The 24998-nt window shown below is 39.0% G+C and overlaps 1 protein-coding gene across 1 annotated transcript in view; it reads left to right on the top strand.

The window, feature by feature from the left end:
* The window catches only part of COL24A1 (collagen type XXIV alpha 1 chain), a 3617818-nt gene that overhangs the window by 2531322 nt on the left and 1061498 nt on the right, over positions 1 to 24998 (top strand). Inside the window, exon 28 of the mRNA XM_044086026.1 lies at positions 635 to 688. Coding sequence (XP_043941961.1) covers positions 635 to 688 — 54 coding nt within the window. The remainder of the gene's footprint in view (positions 1 to 634; positions 689 to 24998) is intronic.

Genomic DNA, 24998 nt, shown 5'->3' with positions numbered 1-24998 from the left:
TAGCTGTGCTCCCATGTTTTCAAAACAGTGGCCGTTGGGTAATTTAGTATATACCTAGCATAATACAAAAGCTGCTGCTCAATTTAATTTTATTAGTTTAGAAGCATTTGTTGCAAAACATGTTAAAATACAGAGTTCCAAGCATCTGTACACCATGGAGTTCTCTCGCCATTCCCCCAGTAAATAACTTTAAAAGGTCTGACGTAAGTAATGTAGAAGCAACTAATGGTCTGTTGGAGTCAGAGGATGGTCACATAGTAAGTCAAGTAAACAGCTAAAAATAAGTAAATAAGCACATTTACAGTTCTGTGAAATTTTCAATTAGATGCATTATTTAAAGATACTGAAATAGTCTTGGCTGATCCACTAGCCTTCGATTGTTCAGAGACATTTACTTTTTAATGATATTTTTGGACAGATGTTACTTGTTTGCTGTACTTATTTGTTGTCTTTTTCTTGGCTCATCGTGGTACCACTGATCATATGATCAGATCATATGTATATGTGTTAAAGAAATCATGCAAACATTGAACTGGTTAATTAGAACAGAATTATATATTTGCTAGCTTTTTAAACAGTCTCTTGTCTTTTTCTCTGTACATATGCTTAAAATGTATTTTGCTTTTTCTTATAGGGTCCTGCAGGACCAAGAGGACCTCCTGGGCCACAGGGCCCTAAAGGACGCAGAGTAAGTACTTTGCAGAATAATAATTTATACAAAAGTGGACGTAAAAGGGAAAATTAATGAATGCCTTGTTCAGATACATGAACTGACTGTATCATTTCATTTTAACCAGTATTTCAGGATTTTGTGTTTTTCTAGCTGGAGATCTGGAGTTACACAATACAAGAATAAATTAAAGTACCAAACAAAATGCAAAAATAGATTCACTGGTGAAAGAGCGGTGTCAGGTCCCACAAAGTCACACCAAGGCTGGGTCAAAAAACACACTTTCTTTAATTTTAACTTCAGGTTGAGCACTTTCATCTACATGCAGTAGACTTCATCAGAACACCTTGTCCTAATACATTGCTGTTTAAATTGTAACTACCTTCCAATCACATCCCAGCATCAATTAACCACATTACTTTTCAGAGTTTCTAAAATTCATTAACCATACAAATAAACTTGGGTAATAAAATTTAAGGTTAAAAGCTAATTAAAATCACATGATTGAAATTTCATATAATAAAATAAGTACACTAATACCATATACAGATATAAAAAGTACATAAAAATATATATGACAATACATTAAAAAAATATATACAAATATATACAAAAATAAATGTCAATGGAAAACAGTAATAAAATGCCCAGCTGTATTACCTAACAAAACATATGTTTCTATATTGAAAAAGTAACTATATGGTTTATAATGTATAAATATTATATGTTTAATAAGCTAAACATTCTATTGTTATATAAAGGAAAAGAACCAATTCAGGTACATAATAAGGGTTTGGTGGACATACATTCATTTAATCCAGGGGGGGTAGCTGCGTTCAATAAAATTTGCCATTTTACTTCCCTCTCCCCCAGCTTGGCTTTCACATTTCCCCCTCTAGGGTTAATCCTAACACTTTCTAATATGGCAAATTTAAAAGTGTCACAAGTATTACTAGTTTCCAAATGTCTGTATAGAGCATTATTTGTATATTTTTTCTTATACAATACAAATGGTCATAAATACGGTTTCTCAGTCGTCTACCTGTTTTTCCTACATAAAAACTGGAACAATTGGTGCAAGTAGCAAGATACACCACATGTTGGGTCTGGCAATTTCCCTTTTTAAACCTAATCAATGTTTTATTAGTGTTACCTAGGGTTAAGGTAGGATCTTCCCTAACTGCATGACACTGATTACAGTGTCCACATTTGCTAGTACCCTCCATTCTATTCTTTCCTTTCTCCCCATAAGTAAAACTCATTTGTATTTTTGTTTTGAGATTAGGTCCTGTTTTATACACAAAATGGGGTGCATCCCCTAGTTTATTGTGTACCCCATCTTCACACCTCAAAATATTCCAATTCCTCTGTATAATATTTTTCACTTCCTTGACAGAGGGATTGTATTGTAATATACATGCTCTGCTGAACTTCTTGGTCATATCCTCAACTAGTGTATTAATGGGTCTATTAATAGTGTCCTTGCCAGCACCCAACAGGGGCTTATACTTTTTCCTCCACTAACTTTTGACATACCCTGTAATGTCTTTAATAAGTTCATTGGGATATCCCCTCTCGCTGAACATATTTCCAATATTCTCTATCTCTGTTACCATCTCCTTATAATCTGAAGTCATTCTAGCAGCTCTGATACACTCTCCTTTAATGATGCTTCTCTTTTGACTTCTGGGATGATTACTAGAGAACTCTAAATAGGAGTTACTGAAAGTCTCCTTTCTGTATATTTTTGATTGGAATCCTCCTTCTGTAGAATAAACATAAGTGTCTAGATATGGGATTCCCATATTATTGAAATTATATGTAAATTTTAGGTATGTGCTGGACTTATTAAGATACTCCACAAAATTAACAATGTCATCCATGGTACCAGTCCACAAAATAGTGTATATCATCCAAAAATCTAACATAACAACTAATGAACTAGTACCACACATTGTTCTTAAAAATAAACTCATCCTCCCAATCTAATAGGACAAGGTTCGCATACATGGGGGCACAAGCTGCCCCCATGGCGACCCCCCCAAACCTGTTTGTAGTGTTCTCCTTCATAGTATGTATAGTTGTTGTCCAACACTATACCCATAAATTCTTCTAATAGACTTACTTTGTCCCAGTCAAATTGTGTATACCTCTGTATACTGTTAATAAATCTATTCATACCATCCTCTTTAGTTATACTAGAAAATAATTCGACTACATCGATAGTCAACAAAATTATGTTTTCTTTCCATAATTGGGGTTTTAGACGACTGAGAAAGTCTTAAGAATCTTTTACAATATGTGGGACCTTATCATAGATGGGTTTCAACCATCTATCAATAATCTTTAGGTTAGGCAATACAGTTGGGCATTTTATTACTGTTTTCCATTGACATTTATTTTTGTATATATTTGGATATATATATTTTTTAATGTATTGTCATATATATTTTTATGTACTTTTTATATCTGCATATGGTATTAGTGTACTTATTCTATGATATGAAATTTCAATCGTGATTTTAATTAGCTTTTAACCTTAAATTTTATTAACCAAGTTTATTTGTATGGTTAATGAATTTTAGAAACTCTGAAAATTAATGTGGTTAATTGATGCTGGGATGTGATTGGAAGGTAGTTACTATTTAAACAGCAATGTATTAGGACAAGGTGTTCTGATGAAGTCTACTGTATGTAGATGAAAGCACTCAACCTGAAGTTAATATTAAAGAAAGTGTGTTTTTTGACCCAGTCTTGGTGTGACTTTGTGGGACCTGACAAAAACCGCTTTTTCACCAGTGAATCTATTTTTGCATTTTGTTTGGAACTGGTCGGGTTTTGCTGGTGTATTTTGTGTGTTGGAATAAATTAAAGTAGTTAACAGCATTCTAGAATGTGAATAGCTTGTTAATGCTTATCAAGAGCAGATAAAATAAAAACAAGGTAGTGATATACTCTGAAGAAATTAATAAACCAGTTTAGTTAATGACAGCAGTATATCACATTACAAAACAAAAATGTATAATGAGCTTACATGTATGTGCTTTGGGAGACAAAAAGAAAAAATAACAATGTAAATGATTGTTTCAGATTTGAGAAATAAGGATCAGATGAAGTTTTCAAGCAGAAGGTAGGGAGGTGAAATAACAAGATACACAACAGTGAAGCAATACACACACACACACACACACACACACACACACACACACACACACACACACACTCCTAAACCAGAATGCTGAAACACAAACCCTACTTACCTGCTTACTTGCATATATAGCACACTTCTATTTGGCAGGCCCATACCTTGACAAACAGCACATTCCTGCAAATATGCATTCAACAGATTTCCCAACGCCAACACTCTTTCAAAAAAAAAAAAAAAGACTCACTTGACTACAACATACACACTCATGCATACCCAACATACGTCCTTAGAAGTTAGTTCAGCCTGACTGCAACTGCTGTATATGGAAGTATTTGCACACTCTCACATATTTGCCTTGTGCAAGTAACTTTGAATTGATGTGTGTGTCCACCTCACTAAAAGAATACAAGACCTAAACAACATGTCCTACATGGACTGACTCAAAGCCCTGGCACTATACTCGGTATCTTACAGACTACTAAGAGGTGACCTGCGTCTAGCATGCAAGGCATTCTCCAACCCATTACTGTTGGATTACTGTAAATGGCATTATAAATACTCAGTGTATGGATGTAAACCTCTTCTGCAGCATCAACAAAATGGTTTGAAGGAGATGTGTATCTCGCAGTGGGCACAGCTGCTGTGGAACAGAACCCGCATCCACGTAAAACAAAGTTTATCCCTATCTATATCCAAGTGCAACTTAAATCTATGACTGGGAAACAGAAAACTTACCCTAGGACTTCTCCCTGTACTACTAATGGATAGAAGCAGCTCCTAAATGTTTTATTCTATGCATGGGTCCCCTTAAGTAATCTATAGTATGATCCCAGTTATGCTCATTAGAGGTAATATATAATTAACGGCCATGGGATGGGTAAGGCCAGTCTAACCAAATGGGATAGGTTATTTCGAGCACAAAAAGTGAAGTTGGCTAAACTTAAAATGGCCTGCAAGGGCAGCTAGCCAAGTACTTACCCCCCATGAGCTTATATCTATACCTGTATATATATATATATATATATATATATATATATACATATATATATTATTTTGCATTTTAAAAGTATTCCCAAAATACTGCATAAAGGAAAAAAAACAAAAGACAGAGTTAAGTGTACTATGGAAGTAGAAATACAAAACAAACTGCTTAGAAAGGCACACACAGTGTTTACATTGAGGAAATACTGCAAACTAGATTTAGGAAGCACTTCTGTGAGGCTGTAGGTTCATAGGTACATAGTAGACTAATGAATACAAAGGCCATTATAAACTTAGTTATGTAACTCAAATGTGACCCACAAATTTGATTTATATAGGGGTTGATTTACTGGCTGCCTCTGTCCATCAGAAACATAGGTTCCTCTATACTATCTATAAAGAGAAAAGGTATAAATCAGAATTGGAAGAACTAATCTTCACCCTCATTCAAAGAATTTATAAGTTTTGCAACTGAAGTCTGTCAACTACAAATCATTATAATTAAGTGACGAACAACCAGGATTACCTCTTACTACAGTACATGGACAAAACTTAGAGATCTGCTTGACAAGCAAAAATAACTGCATTTTAGATTTAATGTAATGTATAATAACCTGAATGACTTGATGGTTAATGGACATTCCAGTAAGTAGTTGATCTGATGTTGTCAATTTTTGTTCATTCTTGACGAATGGGACTCGGTTCCGGTCCTCGGAACCAGCTTGGCCGTTATACAGCTCTCGCCAGCCAAAAAACTCTCGAGCTAAGACTCTACTCAAATACCCCTCTCTTCATTACCTCAGATCTCGTTTGCCGCTCTGTTAGCAAGACGTGTCAGCTGTTGCTCTCAGCTAAGTACTTAAAAATTTCTGTTTTTAAGTTAATTCCTTATTTTTTCTCTCTCGCTCTTTATATATATATATATATGTGTGTGTATATATATATATATATATATATATATATATATATATATATATATATATATGTATAAGTCTTGCAATTGTAATTACTCATGGGTATGACTGTTTTATGCCGTTGTGGGTGTGAATTACATCAACGATAGCCTCTACATTATTAGAGATAACCATATGTAGGTAAATGCTCTGCTTACAATTGTTTGCATATTTTCTATGTGTTTAAACCCCTATATGTAATGATGCTCTGCTTACTAATTGAATAACCAGAGTTTTTTCCTCCTTTTGACTTTGTATTTGCATTACTGAATGTTAATTTTGTATTATAACATTATCTCTTTCTCCTCTTTCCCTCCTGTACCAGCTATCTCCTCAAATCGACCCTGTGTTTTTGCCTGGGTTGCATTCCCTCTATTATCTCCACTAAGGTGCTCTCTGCACATTAACCTTGGACTCGTTCAGGACACTGTCTCCTCCTACCAACGTCTACCTCAAGATTGCAAGAAAGTATGTCCACCTAGTCATGCAGCACTAAGTTTTAACCAACTGTACCTGCTAAGCTATTAGACTGCCACTACCTAAGCAGCCAGCAGCTACCCTTTCCCCTCATTCCTCCATTACCACCTCACACACTCCTTGGATAGCTACCTAGATTATCCTTTCTCTCCCATTTATATAGCTCTCACCTGGAAGCTGCCCTGTTTGCTATTTGCACTTCCACAGTTGCCCACTAGATGTCACCCTCTCCTCATCCCTATCTGGGATACTAGTATTTCTTTTCTTTACTACACTTTTATTCTTACCTTCTTAACCTAATCCCTTTCCTCCTTCTAATACCCTGTCTTATCCTCTCCTCCTAGGCTACCTTCCCTTGCCTTGACACCCCTTGCCTTCTCTGATACTTTTTCCCTTCTCCTCTGGTCTACTGTGTGTGCCCCGCTCCGCTCCCCACCCTACCCCCATATCCCACCCACCCCAGGGGTCCTACCTTTACCTCTCCTCTAGACACACCTCCTTCTCTTCCACCCTATCACAACCTTAGATATTGTATACCACCCTCCACCTACAAATCCACTTACCTAATATAACTAACCCCACCCCCTCTATCACTTACACACCTAACATATTATAGCCCCTACTATATACCCTTCATTTCCATAGTACCTCCATCCACAACACACTAGAATATCATACTGACTCACAACTACCTCTCTACAACTTCCACTATGCCCCAGCCACAAATGAAACTACCTATCTCCTTATTATTATTCTTTCTCATAACCACCTACTTCCTAACCTCCTATGAACACTCCTTAACTGCTTCTTTCTCACTTCCCTCTAAACATACCAGTATACCTGTAACATCCCCACCTCCCTCCTTCTTACACACCTCCTCACAATCCATATACCTACTTCCCAAATACCATAGGGTACTACACTGCAAACTACTACACACTAAAACAAAGAAAATTTTCGACACAATCATAAAACATAAACCTGAAAACTATCTTACATTCCTCCATCTACTACAAGATGGTGACATTCAACCCAACCCAGGCCCTCTAACTTCCAACAAAACTAAAAATCACCTCAAACCTCTCTCTCTCTCATTCAATGCATCCTCTGACTTATTATCCCTTGCCCATCTCAACATATGCAGTATCTGCAACAAAATCAGTCAACTCCATGCCCTACTAAAGTACACAACTTTGACATTCTATGCTTATCAGAAACTTTGCTAAAACCCTCTATTAAAGACATTGAAATTACCCCACCTGGATATAACATTCTGAGACTTGATCGTACCTCCAGAAAAGGACGTGGAGTAGCTATTCTATATAAAACAAAACTAAAGCTTACTCTTCTAGAACTTACCCTTAACCAAAATAATAATGCTGAAATAATTGGATCCAAAATTCAAATTAACACCACTAAATCTATAAACATCATCTGTGCATACCTCCCCCCTGGAAATAATATCCCCACCTTAGAACAACTTCTTGAACACCACTCTATAAACCTCCCTCAAGAAACACTATTCCTTGGTGACTTTAACATAGACTGGAAATCTTGTAGCAATGCTAACCCCACCTCCCATATAAATCTTTTTGGTTTCAAACAACTAATTGATAGTCCAACTAGAATAAATAATAAAAGCAAAAAAGAAACCACCTTAGATTGGATTCTTACAAACTCTCCCCTACAAAACTACCAAACTGGCATCCTTCCAGAAGACCTTAGCAATCACTCTCTTACTTATGTCATTAGGGCCAAAACTAAGCTAAACTTACCTACCTCACATAAAACAATATATTCAAAAAAACAATTTAATCCTGAAAGATTCCTAACAGAACTTTCACAATACAACTGGACCCCTCTTAAACATCTCTCACTCAACAATGCTGTTGAACACTTCAACTCAGCATTCCTTGCCATCTTAAATCAACATGCCCCAAGTTGTATCATTAGAACAAAGACCAAAATAGCACCCTGGCTAACCTCTAATACCAAACAAAAAATTATACTTAGAAATAAATCATGGAAAAAATGGCGTTCCTCCAGAAATCCAAACGATCACCAAACCTTCAAAGAACTCAGAAACAATACCAAAAAAGCTATACTTTCAGATAAAAAGAATTATTACCTTGAACTACAGCAATCAACCAAAAAAGAACCAAAAAAGTTTTGGTCGACTATCAATAATCTACTTACCCCAGGGAAAGTAGTTACACCAAACCCACAACATTTAGACCCTGATAACCCCTCTTTAATAGCCAATAACTTTAATACCTTCTTTACTACTTCCATACAAAATCTAGCTAACCACTTAACACCTGATTCTTCCCAACTGCTCTTAAATAACATCAACAACTGCCTTCCTCCCCTGCAACTTCAACCCATACCTACCTCCTACATACAATCTCTTCTACAAAAACTTAAACCCTCTACCCCCTCAGCTGATAACCTTCCTGCTGAATTTCTTCAAGTAGCAGCCAAAGTTATAGCCTACCCTGTTTCCATCCTCATAAACAGATCCATAAAAGAAAGTACTTTTCCAGCAATCTGGAAGATATCTCATATCATACCCCTACACAAAGGAGGCAAATCCACAGACCTTTCAAACTTTCGTCCTATAGCGCTATTATCTCCACTAGCTAAAATCATGGAAAAATGTATACACAAACAACTACTTAACCATCTCCTTCATAACAACCTACTAGCAAACACTCAACATGGATTTAGACCTTCACACAGTACTACCACTGCTCTACTTTCCTTTACCAACACTATCAACTGTAATCGTAACAACAACAAACTAACCTCTTCTCTTTTCCTAGACCTGTCAAAAGCCTTCGATATGGTCAACCACACACTTCTACTACACATATTAAAATCCCTTGCTTTGGATACCTCCTCCTTAACCTGGTTCTCTTCTTATCTTGAAAACCGGCAACAAGCAGTACTCTGGAAAAACTGTCTATCTTCCTTACTACCTATCTCTTTAGGAGTACCACAAGGATCCATACTAGGCCCACTCTTATTCTCTATCTTTATTAATGACCTCCAAGCATCTATCCAAAACACTACATGTATACAATATGCAGATGATTCCACCATTATCTGCACAGCTTCCACTCAATCTGAACTCCACTCACTCACACAATCTACCTTTTCTATCGTCGAACACTGGTTCTCAAAAAGATGTCTTCTCCTCAATCCCAAGAAAACAAAACTATTACTTTTCTCACCTACCCACAAATCTACTCAACTTAACTTCTCTATTACTGCAAGTGATAACTCCCTCATCTCCCCAGACTTAACAACTAAACTACTTGGTGTTACTATTGACAATAATCTTAGCTATGATTACCACATCAATAACACTATAAAAGCAGTTAATAAAAAAATTGGTTCATTGTACAGAATCAAACCCTACCTTACACCAGAAGCACGGACCACCTTAGCACAAACACATCTTATCTCTACCCTATTGTATGCCTCCTCTATTTACACTAATCTCTCCAAAAGCAACCTGAAGAAACTTACTACATCCTACCACAATATAGCTCGCTTTGCCACAGCATCCCAGTATAAAACACACCACTGTCTAAACTTAAAACACTTACACTGGTTGGAACTTCCTAACAAGATTATATATCAACAACTCTTAATATCACATAAGATATTATATCAACCATCTAAAACACCTGCTCTCAGTAACCTCTTGATCCCTTATAATAACTTGAAACAACTACGTTCTGCTGAAAAGCTTCAAGTCAACACAACTCGAATTGCCAATTCTGCAGGTAACTGCCTTTTTTCCAACGCAGTAGGCAAAATATGGAATAACCTCCCCTCTCACATTACCTCTATAGGCTCCTTTGATCTTTTTAAAAAACAACTTCTTGCACATCTTAAAAACTTCTGGCTCTGCTCTTGTACCAATCCAGACTGAGAAACCTTATACCTTCTACTATCATACTTCCTTACTTCTCAACTGCAATCTTTCTCTGTGTTCTCAATCAACCTAATGACTCTACAGTTTCTACTGTTCTCACAAAAAAAAAAAAAAAAAAAAATATATATATATTTTATATACACTAATATGTATGTAATGACCTGAATGGATTGTAGTTTTAGAAATAATTAATGTCTTTCTCAATATGTAGATAGCACTATATATGTTCTATTTTTTTTCTTGTTCTAGACTAATAAGTATCCATGGTAACTCAATGTCTGTCAAAGGAACTTATAGTAAATCTACAATTTGTATAACCTTGTTTTAAATTTGTGGAGCTTTTCTCCCCGGGCCTCCACTGAAAATGGAAATTATCCAGCTGGACTAGCCCGGTCAACAAATGTAAAATAAAATAAAATAAAATAAAATATATATATATATATATATATATATATATATATATATATATATATATATATATATTATACCTTTATATAATTGTTTCAGCTGTGTGTTTGAATACTTTTGGTAATCTCCATTACCTTTGTTGGTAACTCCCTCTTCCACCTATCTTACCTCTTGTGGTAATTCTTAGTACCATTGTTAGTACCACTTTTCTTTCTTTCCCTTATACCTTTTTGGTATTCTCTACTACCATCGCTGGTAGACCTTCCATCTATCCTTGGTGTGTGTGTGTGTGTGTGTGTGTGTGTGTGTGTGTGTGTGTGTGTGTGTGTGTGTGTGTGCGTTTAGTGTTTGTTACATTTCAATATAAATTATTAAAATGGAAGAAAAACATAAAGGCATTTCTGGATTTAAACAATGCCAAGACTGTGGAAAAAAAGATGCCCAATTCTGATGGGCATCTTTCATGTATTTATTGTCTAGGAACTCCAGATCTCAACTTAAATTGTGACATCTGCCAGGCCTTTAGTCACCGGGCCTTGGTTAAATGTCAAAATAAAGTCATTTTAAAGGGCTTGTTGAAAACTACTTTTAGTGAAGCTTTGTCCAAGTCTGATTCCCCTTCCGAAATCAGACCCTTCCAAAAAGAAGAGCCACTTGGTACCTGTGTCTCCCACAGCACCACTGGCCCAAAAACATAAGGCTCCAGTTCTGACTACCTCCTCAGAACTGAAAGCAAAGGTACTGAAGCTGCAAATTCAAGGATCCTCGGCACTGACTTCTGCTGCTACGGTGCCTTCGGCACCAGCATCAGCACTGGCATCTTTGGTTTCCTGCTCAGTGCCGACGTCTCCAATGGCACCTTAGCAGGCTTTACCCACCCTCTCGGTGCTGAAACCAGATCCGAATCTTCCCAGGATGAGGTATTCACCTTCCGTAGACCTCTTTGTGGGCCAGCTGCCCACTCCTTTTCTGGACCGACCAGAGTCTCCTTTGGGATTATCCTTTCGATCCTCTAGGAGTCTCTCAAGGTAGATGTCATGAGATTGGTGGATCAGCTGTTGGCATTAGGAGGTATTCCTGCCCCTTCTCAGGCCCCTGTCCCTCGTGGAGTTGGGGTATCTTCTCCATGGACTCCTGCACTATCTCCTCCTCTGACTTCCACCGAAGGTTCAGAGCCCAGCACTTTGATTCCCCTGGTACCAGCTGTTCACTGCCATTAGGCATCCCTACCTTGGCACCGGATATTGCTCTGACTTCTTCAGTTCCCTCCTCAGAACTGACAGATTCTTGAGGCCACCGAGACTCCACTGCCAGTTCCAGGGGTCTCAAATCAGCTCCCGTTTTTTATTCGGAGCTGACCTTGACTCTTGGGACTTTGTCGGTTGCGGGTCCTTCACTGGCTCCTGCTTTGGACGGCGGACTCTGAGAAAGGGTTGTGATCTCAGTTCTGAGATGGTCTTTCTCAGTTCTGGGTTCCTACTCCTCTTCAGGGTGTCCTGCCTTCCAGGTTATGGAGAGGACTTTTGCCTCTGCAGGCTGTCAGCTGGTCCCTCCTACATTGGAGGGTCACATTACCATATCTTCTGGTCCAGAGCTGACACCAATCTCCACAAAAGGACCGCGAGCACCGAAGCTTCAGGTTACCCCTGTACAGGGCCCCGCTTCTTCAGAGTCTTCTTCAGAGATTCCCACTGAGGAACCCCTCCCATAAGAAGATGTGCAGGAGGTAGTACCTGGATTCCCCGGAAGAATCTGTCACTGAGGACATGGATTTCTATGAAGGGAAAAGTTCCCCCTAGTCACCCCCGAAGATGTCTCCTTTGGAGATATCCTAAAGATCCTCAAGACCCGACCTCAGAGGAATCTGTGTACTTGCAAGCGTTTGGTGCTCGACCATCTACTTCCAGGGTGACCCCACCCGCTGGCGATTTTATTAAGCTGATCGCACAGCGGTCTTGGAAGGACTCTGATTCCATAGTGCCTATTCCCTGGAGACCAGACAAAATTCTATCCCCACCAGAGGACCACAAATATTAGGCCAAATGTTTGCAGTAGATGCCATGGTGGTGGCGGCTGTCACAAAGAAGGAACTCGCCAATGAGAGTCTTACTGTACATCTTCTTAACCTGGAGTCTAGAACGATGGACAGATTTGGAAAGCGGGTCTACACTTCATCAACCTTTGCACTCAGGTTTTTGAACTTTATGGCTTACTTTACTAGACTCCAGAGAGATCTGATTAAGGAGTTATCAGACACTGTAGCTGGAGCTGTGTCTAACAAGGTGCAGGATAAGGTGGCCTCTCAGGTAGCCACCCTGGAGTCTACATCAGACTTGTCCATGTAACATATTGCACTCACAACCAAAGACACGACCAGAGCAGTGGGTTCCGGTGTTGCCATAAGGCACTACGTTTGGATGTGCTTGTGTAAATTTTCAGAGCCCTTCAAGTCTTCCTTCATCAATGCCCCTTTTGACAAATCATCTTTGTTCAGTCCCAAGGTGAGGGACACACTAGCCAGGTATGAAAAGGATGGAGAGACCCCGTCTGCTGTGGGCATTCATTTTTCTACTCCTCAGCGATCCTACTCCAGCAGTCTGAAGAATGCAAAGATGTGGTTCAAGAAGTCCCAGGGGCCTTTCTATGACACACGTGGCAGTGGCTTCCCTCGGGGCAGAGGGGGGAGCTCAGATGGAAGATGGCATCCGCGAGGCAGAGGTGGCTCGTGAAACCAGGGTTCCAGATACTCCTTTCCTGGACAACCCTACCAGCACTCCTGAAAAAAGGCCCGATTGCTTACCTCTGCAAGCAGTCGGGGGGAAAACTCTCACTGCAGTCGACATCCTGGCGACAAATAACTGACGATACTTAGGTGCAGAGAATCATTACCAGAGGTTACCATATCCCTTTTACTGTTTTCCTGAGATCACTGAGAAAAATCCCCGATGTTCCACCCGATCAGAGAGATCAAGTAGCCATAAGAATTCAAAAGTTACTAGAAAAAAGAGTCATTCAATAAGTTCCACCAGACCAGATAGGATCCGGATTTTACTCCAGGTTTTTTTTAGTGCCAAAGAAGACAGGGGACTGGAGGCCGGTATTAGACCTCAGCATTCTGAACAAGTTTGTTTAGCATTCAAAAGTCCAGATGGTCACGGTACAGTCTATTCTCCCCTGTTTATGGGAAAACAATTGGATGTGCTGTATAGACCTTCCATATGCATATTACCACATAAATATGGACCAATGCTTAAGAAGGTATCTCCAGTTTCAGCTAGGGGCCAGACATTATCAGTTTAGAGTGCTACCCTTTGGCCCCACCACAGCCCCCAGAGTTTTCACCAAATGCATGACAGCAGTCACAGCCCATGTGAGACTACACGGATTCCGGGTGTTTCCTTATCTAGATGACTGGCTTCTCTCCGCCCCTACCAGGCATCTACTGCTTCAAGCCACAGACTTCATCATACACTTGTTCAGTGCTCTGGGCATAACAGTCAACAAGAAAAGTCACAGCTGTCTCCCACTCGGGACCTAGAATTCGTAGGAGCCCACCTCAACACAGTTTCGTATATAGCATCTCAATATATAAGGTTTCAATTTCAGCTAATTTTAGAAAAAAAAAACAATGTGCCCATGCTACTTGTCCTTCAAGCCCTAGGATTGATGGTGGTGGCAATCACCTTGGTTCCCTTGGCAGGATTTCACATGAGGATACTTCAGTGGCTTCTGGCTTCTCAGTAGTCCATTCTGTTTCATTTGATGACTCACTCGATCTTAGTAACAGGCTGTTGCAAAAAGGATCTATCCTGGTGGATGTAGTCAGAAGAAATCCTAATGGGCCTTCCCTTTGTTCCCCCTCAACCCAAGGCCACAGTGACTACGAACACCTCCCAGATGGGGTGGGGGTGGGGGGGCATTATCTGGGAAGAACAGTCCAAGGCACTTAGTCTCCACAAGAGGCCAACTTGCACATCAGTGTCCTGGAAATGAGAGCAGTGGTCCTAGCGTTGCAAGCCTTTCCGTCTGCTCTTTCTCTGGGAACAGTTGCAATCCAATCAGACATGTCAATGGTATGGTACAAAAACAAACAGGATGCAACTAAATCCTACCCCCTTTACCAGGAAGATCTCAGAGTGTGGCAATGGATGATGTCTTCCAACCACTTTCTTGTGGCAACGCATATGCAGGGGAGCTCAAACATGATAGCGGACAAGTTGAGCAGACATATTCTACTGCCTCATGACTGGTCTCTCAATTCCAAAGTGGCAAAGGAAATCTTTCACTGCTGGGGCCAACCTTGCTGCGATCTCTTTGCCTCCCCAATGAACATCAAGTGCAGCAGTTACTTTGGCATAATTCCCCCTCAGGTGGAGTTCTTGAGAGACGCTATCTTTCTTGATGGCCTTCGGGTCTTCTTTATGCCTTCTCCCATTTCCCCTCATACCTGTCTTCCTAAAGAAAGCTGAAAGGTTGCAAACCAAAGTGATCCTCATTGCTCTTTTCTGGCCCAGGCAAGTTTGGTTCCCCTTTCTATGGCCTAACTTGATTCATCATCTTTGGATTCTGGACCCAGTTCCAGACCTGCTGTCTCACCCGCAGGGATTGGTGCATCCCAATCTACGCACTCTCAAGCTCACAGCTTGGTTCCTCCAATTCTGTTAATTACCAGGCAGAATAATAGTACTTCTCCCGTAAAAAAAATTCTTCTGGCTTCCCATAGACCTTCCACCAGGAGACTATATTCCAGTAAATGGAAGAGATTTTCAGTTTGGGCCTCTGAAAACAATTCCTTCTTGGCACATGTTGAAAAAGTTTTGGAATTTGTAGCTGCCCTTGTTGAACAAGGAGCTTCTGTGTCCACCATTAGAGTTCAGTTAGCAGCCGTTTGTAATTTTCACAATGGATTTGACGACCATTCTTTAGCTTCCCATAGCCTGTGCAAGATCTTTCTCAAAGGTGCCTTACGGCTAAAACCTCCATTCAATGATTTATTTATTTTATTTTTATTTTACATTTGTTGACCGGGCTAGTCTAGCTGGATATATATCCATTTTCAGTAGAGGCCCGGGGAGAAAATCTCCAAGTATTAATACATAGTTTAATAAAAAGTGAACATAAAGTAATTTAAGCTAAAATAGTAAGAAGTAAGTCAAGTAAAAACAAAACATTTTTTTTTTTTTTTAGGAAATTGGGAAATTAATAACACAATAGTCTTACACATAAGTGAGATATAGGATCCCACATATTATGTCATGGGGAAAGCATAGTACATTTTACAAAGTAACATAATTAGAAAGCATAATGAAAAGACTGAGGATAAAGTAAGAAAGGAAGAGAAGGAAAGATAGGAAGGGTATCAGAGTTAGTAAAGGATGAGTTAATGGATTTAATTATCATCCTAGGGCTAAATAAAGAGTTATTTTATGAAAGAGAGGCAGAATTTACACCTATGAGAGAGTGGAGAAACACTCAGGGATAACTAGTCAGTGGGTCAGTTCACTATCTTAATGTATATTTGAGGAGCTAGGAGACCTCAACTGGGTTATTGGGTAAAGATGGGAGAGAAGGGAAGGTAAGGAGACAAGAAAGGAAGAGCAAGGCTAGTCTGGGTTAGTACAGGGGCATATCCATTTTTATTGAGATATTTTTTGAGATTCTTCTTGAAAATAGGAAGAGAAGTCAGAGATGAGATATCAGAGGGTAATTTGTTCCATAGTTTTCCAACTGAGTTGGAGAACAAGCTATCTCCTGCAGAGTTATTAGTTGTAGTCCTGTTGATCAAAAGTTTGTTAGAGGAACGTAGATGTTGCAGGTTATAATAAGGGGTAATGAAGCTGGTGAGTATTGGAGTTTTAGTGGGGTGGTACAGGGTTTTGTGAGCTATTATAAGTTGTTGTACTTCGATCTGATTGTGAAGTTCTAGCCAGCCAAGTTGTCTTAGATTAAGGCAGTGATAGGTCCTAAAAGGAGATCCGGTAGCAAATCTAGCAAAGTTGTTGTAGGATATAACTAGTTTATTAAGGTTTGTTTTTGACAGGTTGGTATAAATAGGGCATGCATAGAGTAAAGTAGAGATAAGATGAGTTTTGGCTAGGGTAATTCTAGTAGCTGGGATAAGAAATGGTTTGATTCGATATAGGATTCCAATTTTTTTGTTCACAGTTTTTATAGTAGAGTTAATGTGATTTTAAAAATTAAGTTTATTGTCTATTGTAATTCCAAGTAATTTTGTGGTGGTGTCAGGAGAAATACTAGTATTGTTGTTGGAAGTGATAGAGAAATTTAGGGGGATTTGCTTACGTGTTGGCGAGAAGAGTAGTACCTTTGTTTTCTTAGGATTGAGCAGAAGGCAGCGTTGAGAGAACCATTGCTCTACTGTGTTAAAGGCTTTTTGGGTAAGAGATTGAAGTTCAGTTTGAGAGGTAGCTGTGCAGATTATAGTGGAGTCATCTGCATATTGAATACAGGTAGTAAAAGGGATAGCTGATTCTAGGTAAGATTTAAACCAAGTTATGCTGTTAGGATCAAGTGAGAGAGAATTAAGAATGTGCAAGAGTATTTGATGATTCACCATGTCAAAGGCTTTAGATAAGTCAATGAATAGTGCAGAAGAAAGACTGTTTATGTTACGGTTAGTGTTGATGGTGTTTGTGAATGAGAGCAGTGCAGTGGTGGTACTGTGGGAAGGTCTAAAGCCGTGTTGACAGTTAGCAAGTAGTTTGTTTTGGAGAAGATGGTTTAGGAGTTGTTTATGGATACATTTTTCCAAGATTTTGGCAATGGGTGATAATAAAGCAATGGGACGATAGTTAGAGAATTCATTAGAGTTTCCCCCTTTGTGTAGTGGGATGATGTGAGATATTTTCCAGATATCAGGGACAGTTCTTTCTTTGATGGATCTATTTATCAGTATAGAAATGGGATAGGCAATAGCTTTAGCTCCTATCTGTAGGAACTCAGCAGGGAGTTTGTCTTCGGAGGGGGTAGAAGGTTTAAGTTTTTGTAGTAATGATAAAATATATGACGTAGAGATTGGAAAAAAGTGAAATGAGGGGGGTGTATTTACATAAACAGGATGTAGTTTTGAGGTGTCAGGTGATAGTTGATTTGCAAGATTTTGTATAGTATTTGTAAAGAAGGAGTTAAAGGCATTAGCTATTTGTGTAGGGTTGTCAGGGTGAGAGTCTTGTGGGTAGAAGATTATTGATTGTGGACCAAAATTTTTTTGGTTCCTTATTGGATATTTGTTGTAGATGAAGGTAGTAGTTCTTTTTGTCTAATAGTATGGCTTTTTTAGTGTTGTTCCTACATTCTCTGAAGGTTTGATGGTCAGTTTGGTTCTTGGAAGTACGCCATTTAGCCCAGTATTTGTTTCTGGTAGAGATTTGTTGTCTAGTATTATTGCTTAGCCAGGGGGCAGGTTTGGTTTTGATTCTAATTTTGCGTGTAGGTGCGTGCAGATCTAAAATAGATAGGAATGTAGAGTTAAAGTATTGTACTGCATCATTAAGAGATAGTGACTTTAGTGGAGTCCAGTTACATTGTTGTAGTTGTGTTAGAAAGAGTTCTGAGTTACATTTTTTTTGGAACGTAATGTTCGGAAAGTGGTAGGAAAAGTAATGATGTTTTTTTTTCTAATAATATAGGTTAATAGGTGATCATTTAGATCTTCTGGTAGGGTGCCAGAGGTGTAGGTTTGTTGGGGAGTATTAGTAAGTATCCAGTCCAAAGTGGTGTCTTTATTATTGCTTTTATTAATTCTGGTAGGGCCTGAAATGAGTTGAGAGAAGCCATGTAGGTTAATATGGGAGGTAGGATTTGAGTAGTTACAAGGATTCCAATCAATATTTAGGTCACCTAGTATTATTGTTTCTTGTGGAACATTAGTAGTGAGCCAGCTAAGAATGCCCTCAAGAGTGTTAATGTTGTTTCCTGGGGGGAGATATATACAAATAATATAGATAGCTTTACGTTTGTTTAGTTGGAGTTTAGAGCATATTAGTTCTGCATTATTGTATATGGGGAGGTTCAGGTTTATGCTGCTGATTTGTAGCTGAGATTTGTAAAGAATAGCAACACCTCCTCCCTTTTTTGATGAGCGGTCAAGTCTAATTATATTATATCCTGGTGGGGTAATTTCACAATCTTTAATAGTGGGTTTTAGCCATGTTTCTGATAAGCATAGGATATCGAATTGGTTAGCATCAAGGAGTGCATATAGTTGTGCAATTTTTTTGCAAATACTACGTATATTCAGATGAGCTATGGTGAGAGAGTTAGTAGATTTGGATGGTGGTATAGGTCTAGTGTTGTTATTGTTATTGGTTCCTATGGTCTGGGTGTTCTGTGGGCCAGGGTTTGGATGAATGTCTCCATCCAAAAGCGTGTTATGGAGTGTTTGTTGTTTCGGTTTATGATTTTTGACAAAGTAGTAGCTAAATTCTTTTGTTTTCTGGTTATAGAGTTTAATGTGAGCTAGTCTGTGATATCTGGCAGGAGAGTAGTTCGATTTATAGATGGGGTTTTGGAATGACACAGGAGAAGGTGTAATAGGTGAAGAGGTATGAGAAGAGGGAAATGTAGGGATAGAGTGTATGGGTTGTTCATAGGAGGTTAAGATATAGATCGTTGTAAGAGGAGCTAGAAGTAATAAGATGACTAGTATTTGGATTTGAGAAGGATTCCATACTATATGCATGGTTGGAAAGTGAGGTTAGAGAAGGAGAAGGAAGAATAGTAAGTTAGATAGAGTTTGAGAAGTATAATAAGTTATAATGAGAAAGAGGTGGAGGAGAGTTATGTAATTGTAGGGTATGAAGTATTAGAGGGGGAGGGATATTGTAATTAGGAGTTGTGTAATTGGTACCAATTGAGTAGGGATGTGGTTTCTAGAGGTATGAAAGTAAGATCACTGGGGGTGGGTGGGAATTGGGGGTAGGGTAGGGGAGCGGAGTGAGCCCGCAGGGCGAACGGAGCAGGTAGAGACAAGAGAGCAGAATGTGGAGGAAGACAATCAGTAAAGTGAGAGAAAACAACAGGTAAGTCTGATGGTGGGAGAAAGGTGGACAATATTCAGAGGTAGGAAGGAATAGAGGCAGGATGTTAGAGTAGAAGTCGCTGATAGCAGGATGCCTTGGGGCAAAGGAGAAAAGGTGGTTGCTAGGTATATCAAGAGACTGAGAGTGGAGTGAATGGGGGTCTGGTTACAGAAAGCTTACAGAATGGTGTAGGAAATTGCAGGGCAGAAGATAGTATTTTAGAAAGGTTACTGAAATGGGGTAGAAAAGAACAGGTCAGAAAGCTATTATTTTAGAGTTAATTCATTGAGGCGCCACCTGGTGGCAACTCATGGTATAGCAATGGTCTTGTCTTAGTTGGATATGGGGTACTAAAGAGGGACTGAGCAAGAGTCGGTTGCTGCGAGGGGGTAAGACTATGAAAGGAAATAGTTAAAAAAGACTGTGGGGGGGGGGTTGGCTGCTGGCTAGCCTGCCTGAGTAGTTAGTCTAAACTAGCAAAGTTGGAATTTTATTTAGATGTAATTTCTTCACATGTAATATCTTAGAGTCAGTGTCAATACATACATCCAAAACCTTTTCAAAGGTCAAAGTGTTCTGGGAGATGCTAGGAGGTTTCTTTAGTTGCCCTAATGTTTGGAGGCTTCCAGAAGGAAGAAAGCAGGTAATAGTTGCAGGGACACAACTGGAGCACAGCAATCCAAAACCTTTTCAAAGATCAAAGTGTTATGGGAGATGTTAGGAGGTTTCTTTAGTTGCCCTAATGTTCGGAGGCTTCCAGAAGGAGAAAGCAGGTAATAGTTGCAGGGACACAACTGGAGCACAGAATAAATTCTAGCACTGGAGCAGGACGCACAGCAGCCAGCTGAGGGGTTGAAGAAGAAATCCCTTAGATTCGTGGGATTTAACTTTAGTTTTGCAGTCTTTAGTACTACCTCCCTTTGAACCAGCGGCTACTTGCCATCTCAAATTCCTTTCCTGGAAAGCTCTTTTTCTAGTAGCTATCACTTCCGCCAGAAGAGTCTCTGAGATCCAGGCACTATGTGAGAAATTCCTGTATATAATTTTTCATAAGGACAGGGTATCATTGAGAGCTAACCCTTCCTTTCTTCCTAAGGTGGTCTCTGAATCTAATATTAATCAAACTACTGAGTTACCAGTTTTCTTCCCCAAATTTTCCAACAGAGGTGAATATTGTTTGCATTCACTGGACATTCACAGGCAACTACGTTTTTACCTTGACAGGACTAAAGAGGCCAGGAAATCAGATTGTTTATTTCCTTTTCTGGCCCAAAGGTGGGAAAAGCTATGTCAAAAGTGACTTTATTTAGATGGCTGAGAGATTGTGTTACTTTCATTTATGAACATAACAACTGAAAGTTACCTGCTCTTGTAAGAGCGCATTCAACCAGCTCAATTGCCACGTCAGCTGTTTTTCAGTCAAAAGCTTCCATGGACGAAATATGCACAGCTTCAACTTGGGCTACACCTCAGGGTCTACTGTACATGATCAAAATCTCAATTGATCGACTTTCATATGGCCAAGACCATATGATCGAACATTTGAAACATCGATCATGTAACAAAAAAAATACAAAAAAAAAAAAAAACTAAATGCGTCTAGCAGGGGGGCAAACCCCCCTGCACCCCCCCACTTCTTAAATATACCAGCTCCGAGATCGCACTACATTGCGGAAACAGGAAATCTTCCCGTTCCGCGCTGTATGGGGATCTCCATTCAGACCATTCCGGCTTTTAAAAGCTCAATCATATGGTCTCGACCATATGAAAGTTGAGCTTTTAAAAGTTTGACTATCTGAAGGGGACCCACTCCTCATACCTTTATCACTCATTACAAATTGGATATGGTCTCCAGGGAAAGAACATCCTTCGGCTCTATGGTTCTCAGGAATATCCTTCCATTAGCCCACCTAGGAAATAAAGTAGCTAGGGACTCTGTCCCTTCATCAAGAATGAATGAAGATTAACAACATCAGATAAAGAAGTTCCATCAGTGTTGTCGACGGTCATTCTTGACATCCCACCCACCTTCCCCATCCTGTAGATTTCCTGGAGGATCAAACCCTTGTCCTGGGTTTCCATAGGGTTTTTACCTTGGACATTGCTTCTGGTTACAATTTCTGTGTACAGTCTTACTGTGGTCTGCAAACTCGATCTGAGGTAATGAAGATAGGGGCATTATGGGTAGAGTCTTAGCTCAAGAGTTTTTTGGCTGGCACAAGCTGTATAATGGCCGAGCCCTTTCCAAGGATTGGAACCAAGTCCCATTCGTTAAGAATGAATGAAGATCAACAACACAGATGGAACGTTATGGTGAGTACATGACTTCTTTTTTTTCTTTTGTGTGTGAAGTTTAGTTGAAATTTTTTCATTTATTATGTTCACAAATCTCTGACTGCAAATATTGTTGTGATTATTTTACATATTGAAAATCCAATAAAAACTTAAAAAAAAAAAAATAAACATAGGTTCCAGTCCAAGGTTGCATTTCCATTTTCCCATCCATTGGTCCAAGTTGCACTTAAATAGGGATAGGGAAGAACTCTACTTCACATGGATAGGGCGCCTGTTCCAGAGAGTGGTAATTCTCTGAGAAACATATCTGTCTGTCCAACATATCCTATTTATGTTGCAAGCAAAATTTAGTTTTTTTTTAATCTACTAGTTCTGATGCTGTTTGCTTTGTGGATGTGCAAAAGGTTCATCAAAATAGGGTCCAGGGATGCCTTGTATGCCAGGTAAAGATCACCTCTCAGATGTCTGTGTGATACAGAGTAAAAAGATAGGGTTTTGAGGAGATCACCATAGGACATTGTATTTACTCCCTGTATTCTTTTTGTAAGGAACCTTTGTGGATATTCCATAAGTTTATTGGCAAGGCCTGAGTGGTGTATTGTATCAAATGCTTTAGTCAGATCTAGGTAGGCAGTAAGCACCCTTTTCCCCTCATCCATTGCCTAAGTTACCTTTTTCGTTTATCTTCTGTTATACCAAAAAATTGCTCTTTTTCATTTAGGAAAGGTAAAAACCTAGGTACTTATTTCAATCATTACAAACACCACTCACAATCTATGCTGTTACAGATTACACAAACCACTTTGCTTGGGGACAAACTTATTGGATGTGTGCCTTGTGGCCATTGTAACAACTGTAAACATGTTTTAAAGACCAAAGAGTTCTCAAGTAGCAACTGTAGCACTGTATATGATATAAAATGTTTTGCTAATTGCAATAGTGATTGGATAATTTATATGGCATGCTGCAGTTGCCACTGTTTTTATGTAGGACAAACATCGAGACCATTCAAGTTACGTATCTCTGAGCATCTCAGTGATATAAAATGTAAAAAATCCAGTAATGCGCTTTATAAACATACATTAAAACACTCCACAGCTAGGTTTCATTTTTTTGTTATAGATAAAATTTTAGGTGATCGTACAGTAAAATCAGGTTGGCATAAGAAATTAGATATTAAAGAGAAAAAAATGGATAATTAAGTTGGGTGCTCTTTTTTATCCAGGACTTAATGAACATCTTTGAATGTTTTATTTATTCATGAGTTCACCAATCATGTCTAATGGTTTTTGCTTCTAATTAACTTTTTTGTATTAAAGGACTTCTTTTTTCTTTTTGTTTTGTCACACTGAAGAAGGCTAAGCTAACTCTTTGCCGAAACCGGTCTGTGAGATTGAAGTCTGAATAATGTTTGACTAATAAACTACTTTTTCACTGCCATCCAGTTGCTGGCTTTATCTTTTTTTAGGGAGCACAAGCCAATACATGCTCCCTAGTTCTACTTGCAAAGGTTATGCTTAAGGACATTTTGGGGGGGGGGGGTTGGGGGTGATGGGGGGTAGAGCTGGAACTGAATTTCTCTGTTAACAGGTTCACTATATCTCCTGGCTTAGTGATTATGATACCATTAAGTACCAGTTCAGCGCATCGCTGTGTACTGCCCTTGAGGTTTCTAATATAGCTGAACAAGGCCTTATGGCTATCTTTCACCTAGAAGGCTATCTTCACCCCAAAGATGGCTTTGCTTGACCTAATTAGCCCTCTTAGTTACCTATTTAGTTTGATGACAGAGTTTTTTTTTATCTTTATGGGAATTATCCTTCCTGATTTTTGCCATATATTTTTCCCTTTGTTATATATATCTTGTTTAATGTGGGATGCCACCAGGGTGGTTTGTTTCTGGGGCTAGTCCTGGGGTTACTATTGGTATGTACAGCAGCCTCTGTGCTGCCATTGACATGGTTGTACAGAGTTTCTGAGAGTAATTCAGGATAAGCTGCTGTGTTCTCTTGGGGTTTGTAGGGGTACTGAATTTTGACAAGCTATACCTTAATCAAAGGTTATTTGCCTTGGAATACTTCCTAACTGTTACTATTTTAATGGGATTACAGAGTTGATTTTGATTTCAAAGGAAGCAGCTTTATGGTTGGACCTTACTAGAGAGGATGAGATATTGGGGGGGGGGTGCAGCATTCTCCCATATTTGTGAGCATGCATTCCAGTATGTTGGAGCCTCTAGTGGGCATATTCACTAATTGGTCAAAGGTGTTTGTATTATCAAAATCCAGGAATCACTGTGCTTGTAGATTAGAGACTGTGTAGGAATCACAGTGTATAGATGGGTAATTAAAGTTTCTCATGAATAGGGTGTTGGGTTGGATGGTAAGTGCCTCCAGTAGATCCAAGTATGTATTGTGAGTTTCTTGGGACATGGAGGGTGACGTATAGTTGGCTAGGATATAGTGCAGGATTCTGTCTGATGTGATCCGCATGTGGAAGAACTCCAGCACGTCATCCTGTTTAACCACCCTGAGGTATGCTTGTTATTCTTGTATATTGAGACCCTTCAACCTTTAGCCCTTGTCTGTGCAGCTACTGGTCTAAAATATGGCAACAATGAAATAACTTTAGCCAAAATGTAAAGGCTAAGAATATAAGAGTGTTACATATCAAATGGATTCAGTAAGCAGAATACTCTGATGATAGTGAAAGCTGATACATCTAAAAAATTAAACGGACATGAAGGACTTATCATATTATATATAACGTTATGTAATCTTTTTAATCCTTTAATGCTGTATTTTTTGTCTGATTACACTTATTCTGTTTACAGATAGAAAATTTAGTTCTCATAAGTGGAGATAGGGAAGATCAAATTTTCATGTGGCTAATTATCCTCCTTCCCTGTATGACCACAGACAACTACATACAATGCACATAATACTCAACTTTATGAACACCACATATGTGCTTCCACATGTTCTACACTGTTTGTAGTTTTCCACATGTTCTACACTGTTTGCGGTTTGCTATCTAGCCTGGGCAATAATTCTCATATCCAATAGGAGACAAACCCTAAATG

This window comes from Protopterus annectens, chromosome 10.part0 (genome assembly GCF_019279795.1).
Source record: "Protopterus annectens isolate FY-2018-M chromosome 10.part0, PAN1.0, whole genome shotgun sequence".
In the NCBI taxonomy this organism is placed as follows: domain Eukaryota; kingdom Metazoa; phylum Chordata; order Ceratodontiformes; family Protopteridae; genus Protopterus; species Protopterus annectens.
The sequence above is the reverse complement of the archived record's forward strand: the minus strand, read 5'-3'. Positions and strand labels throughout refer to the sequence as shown.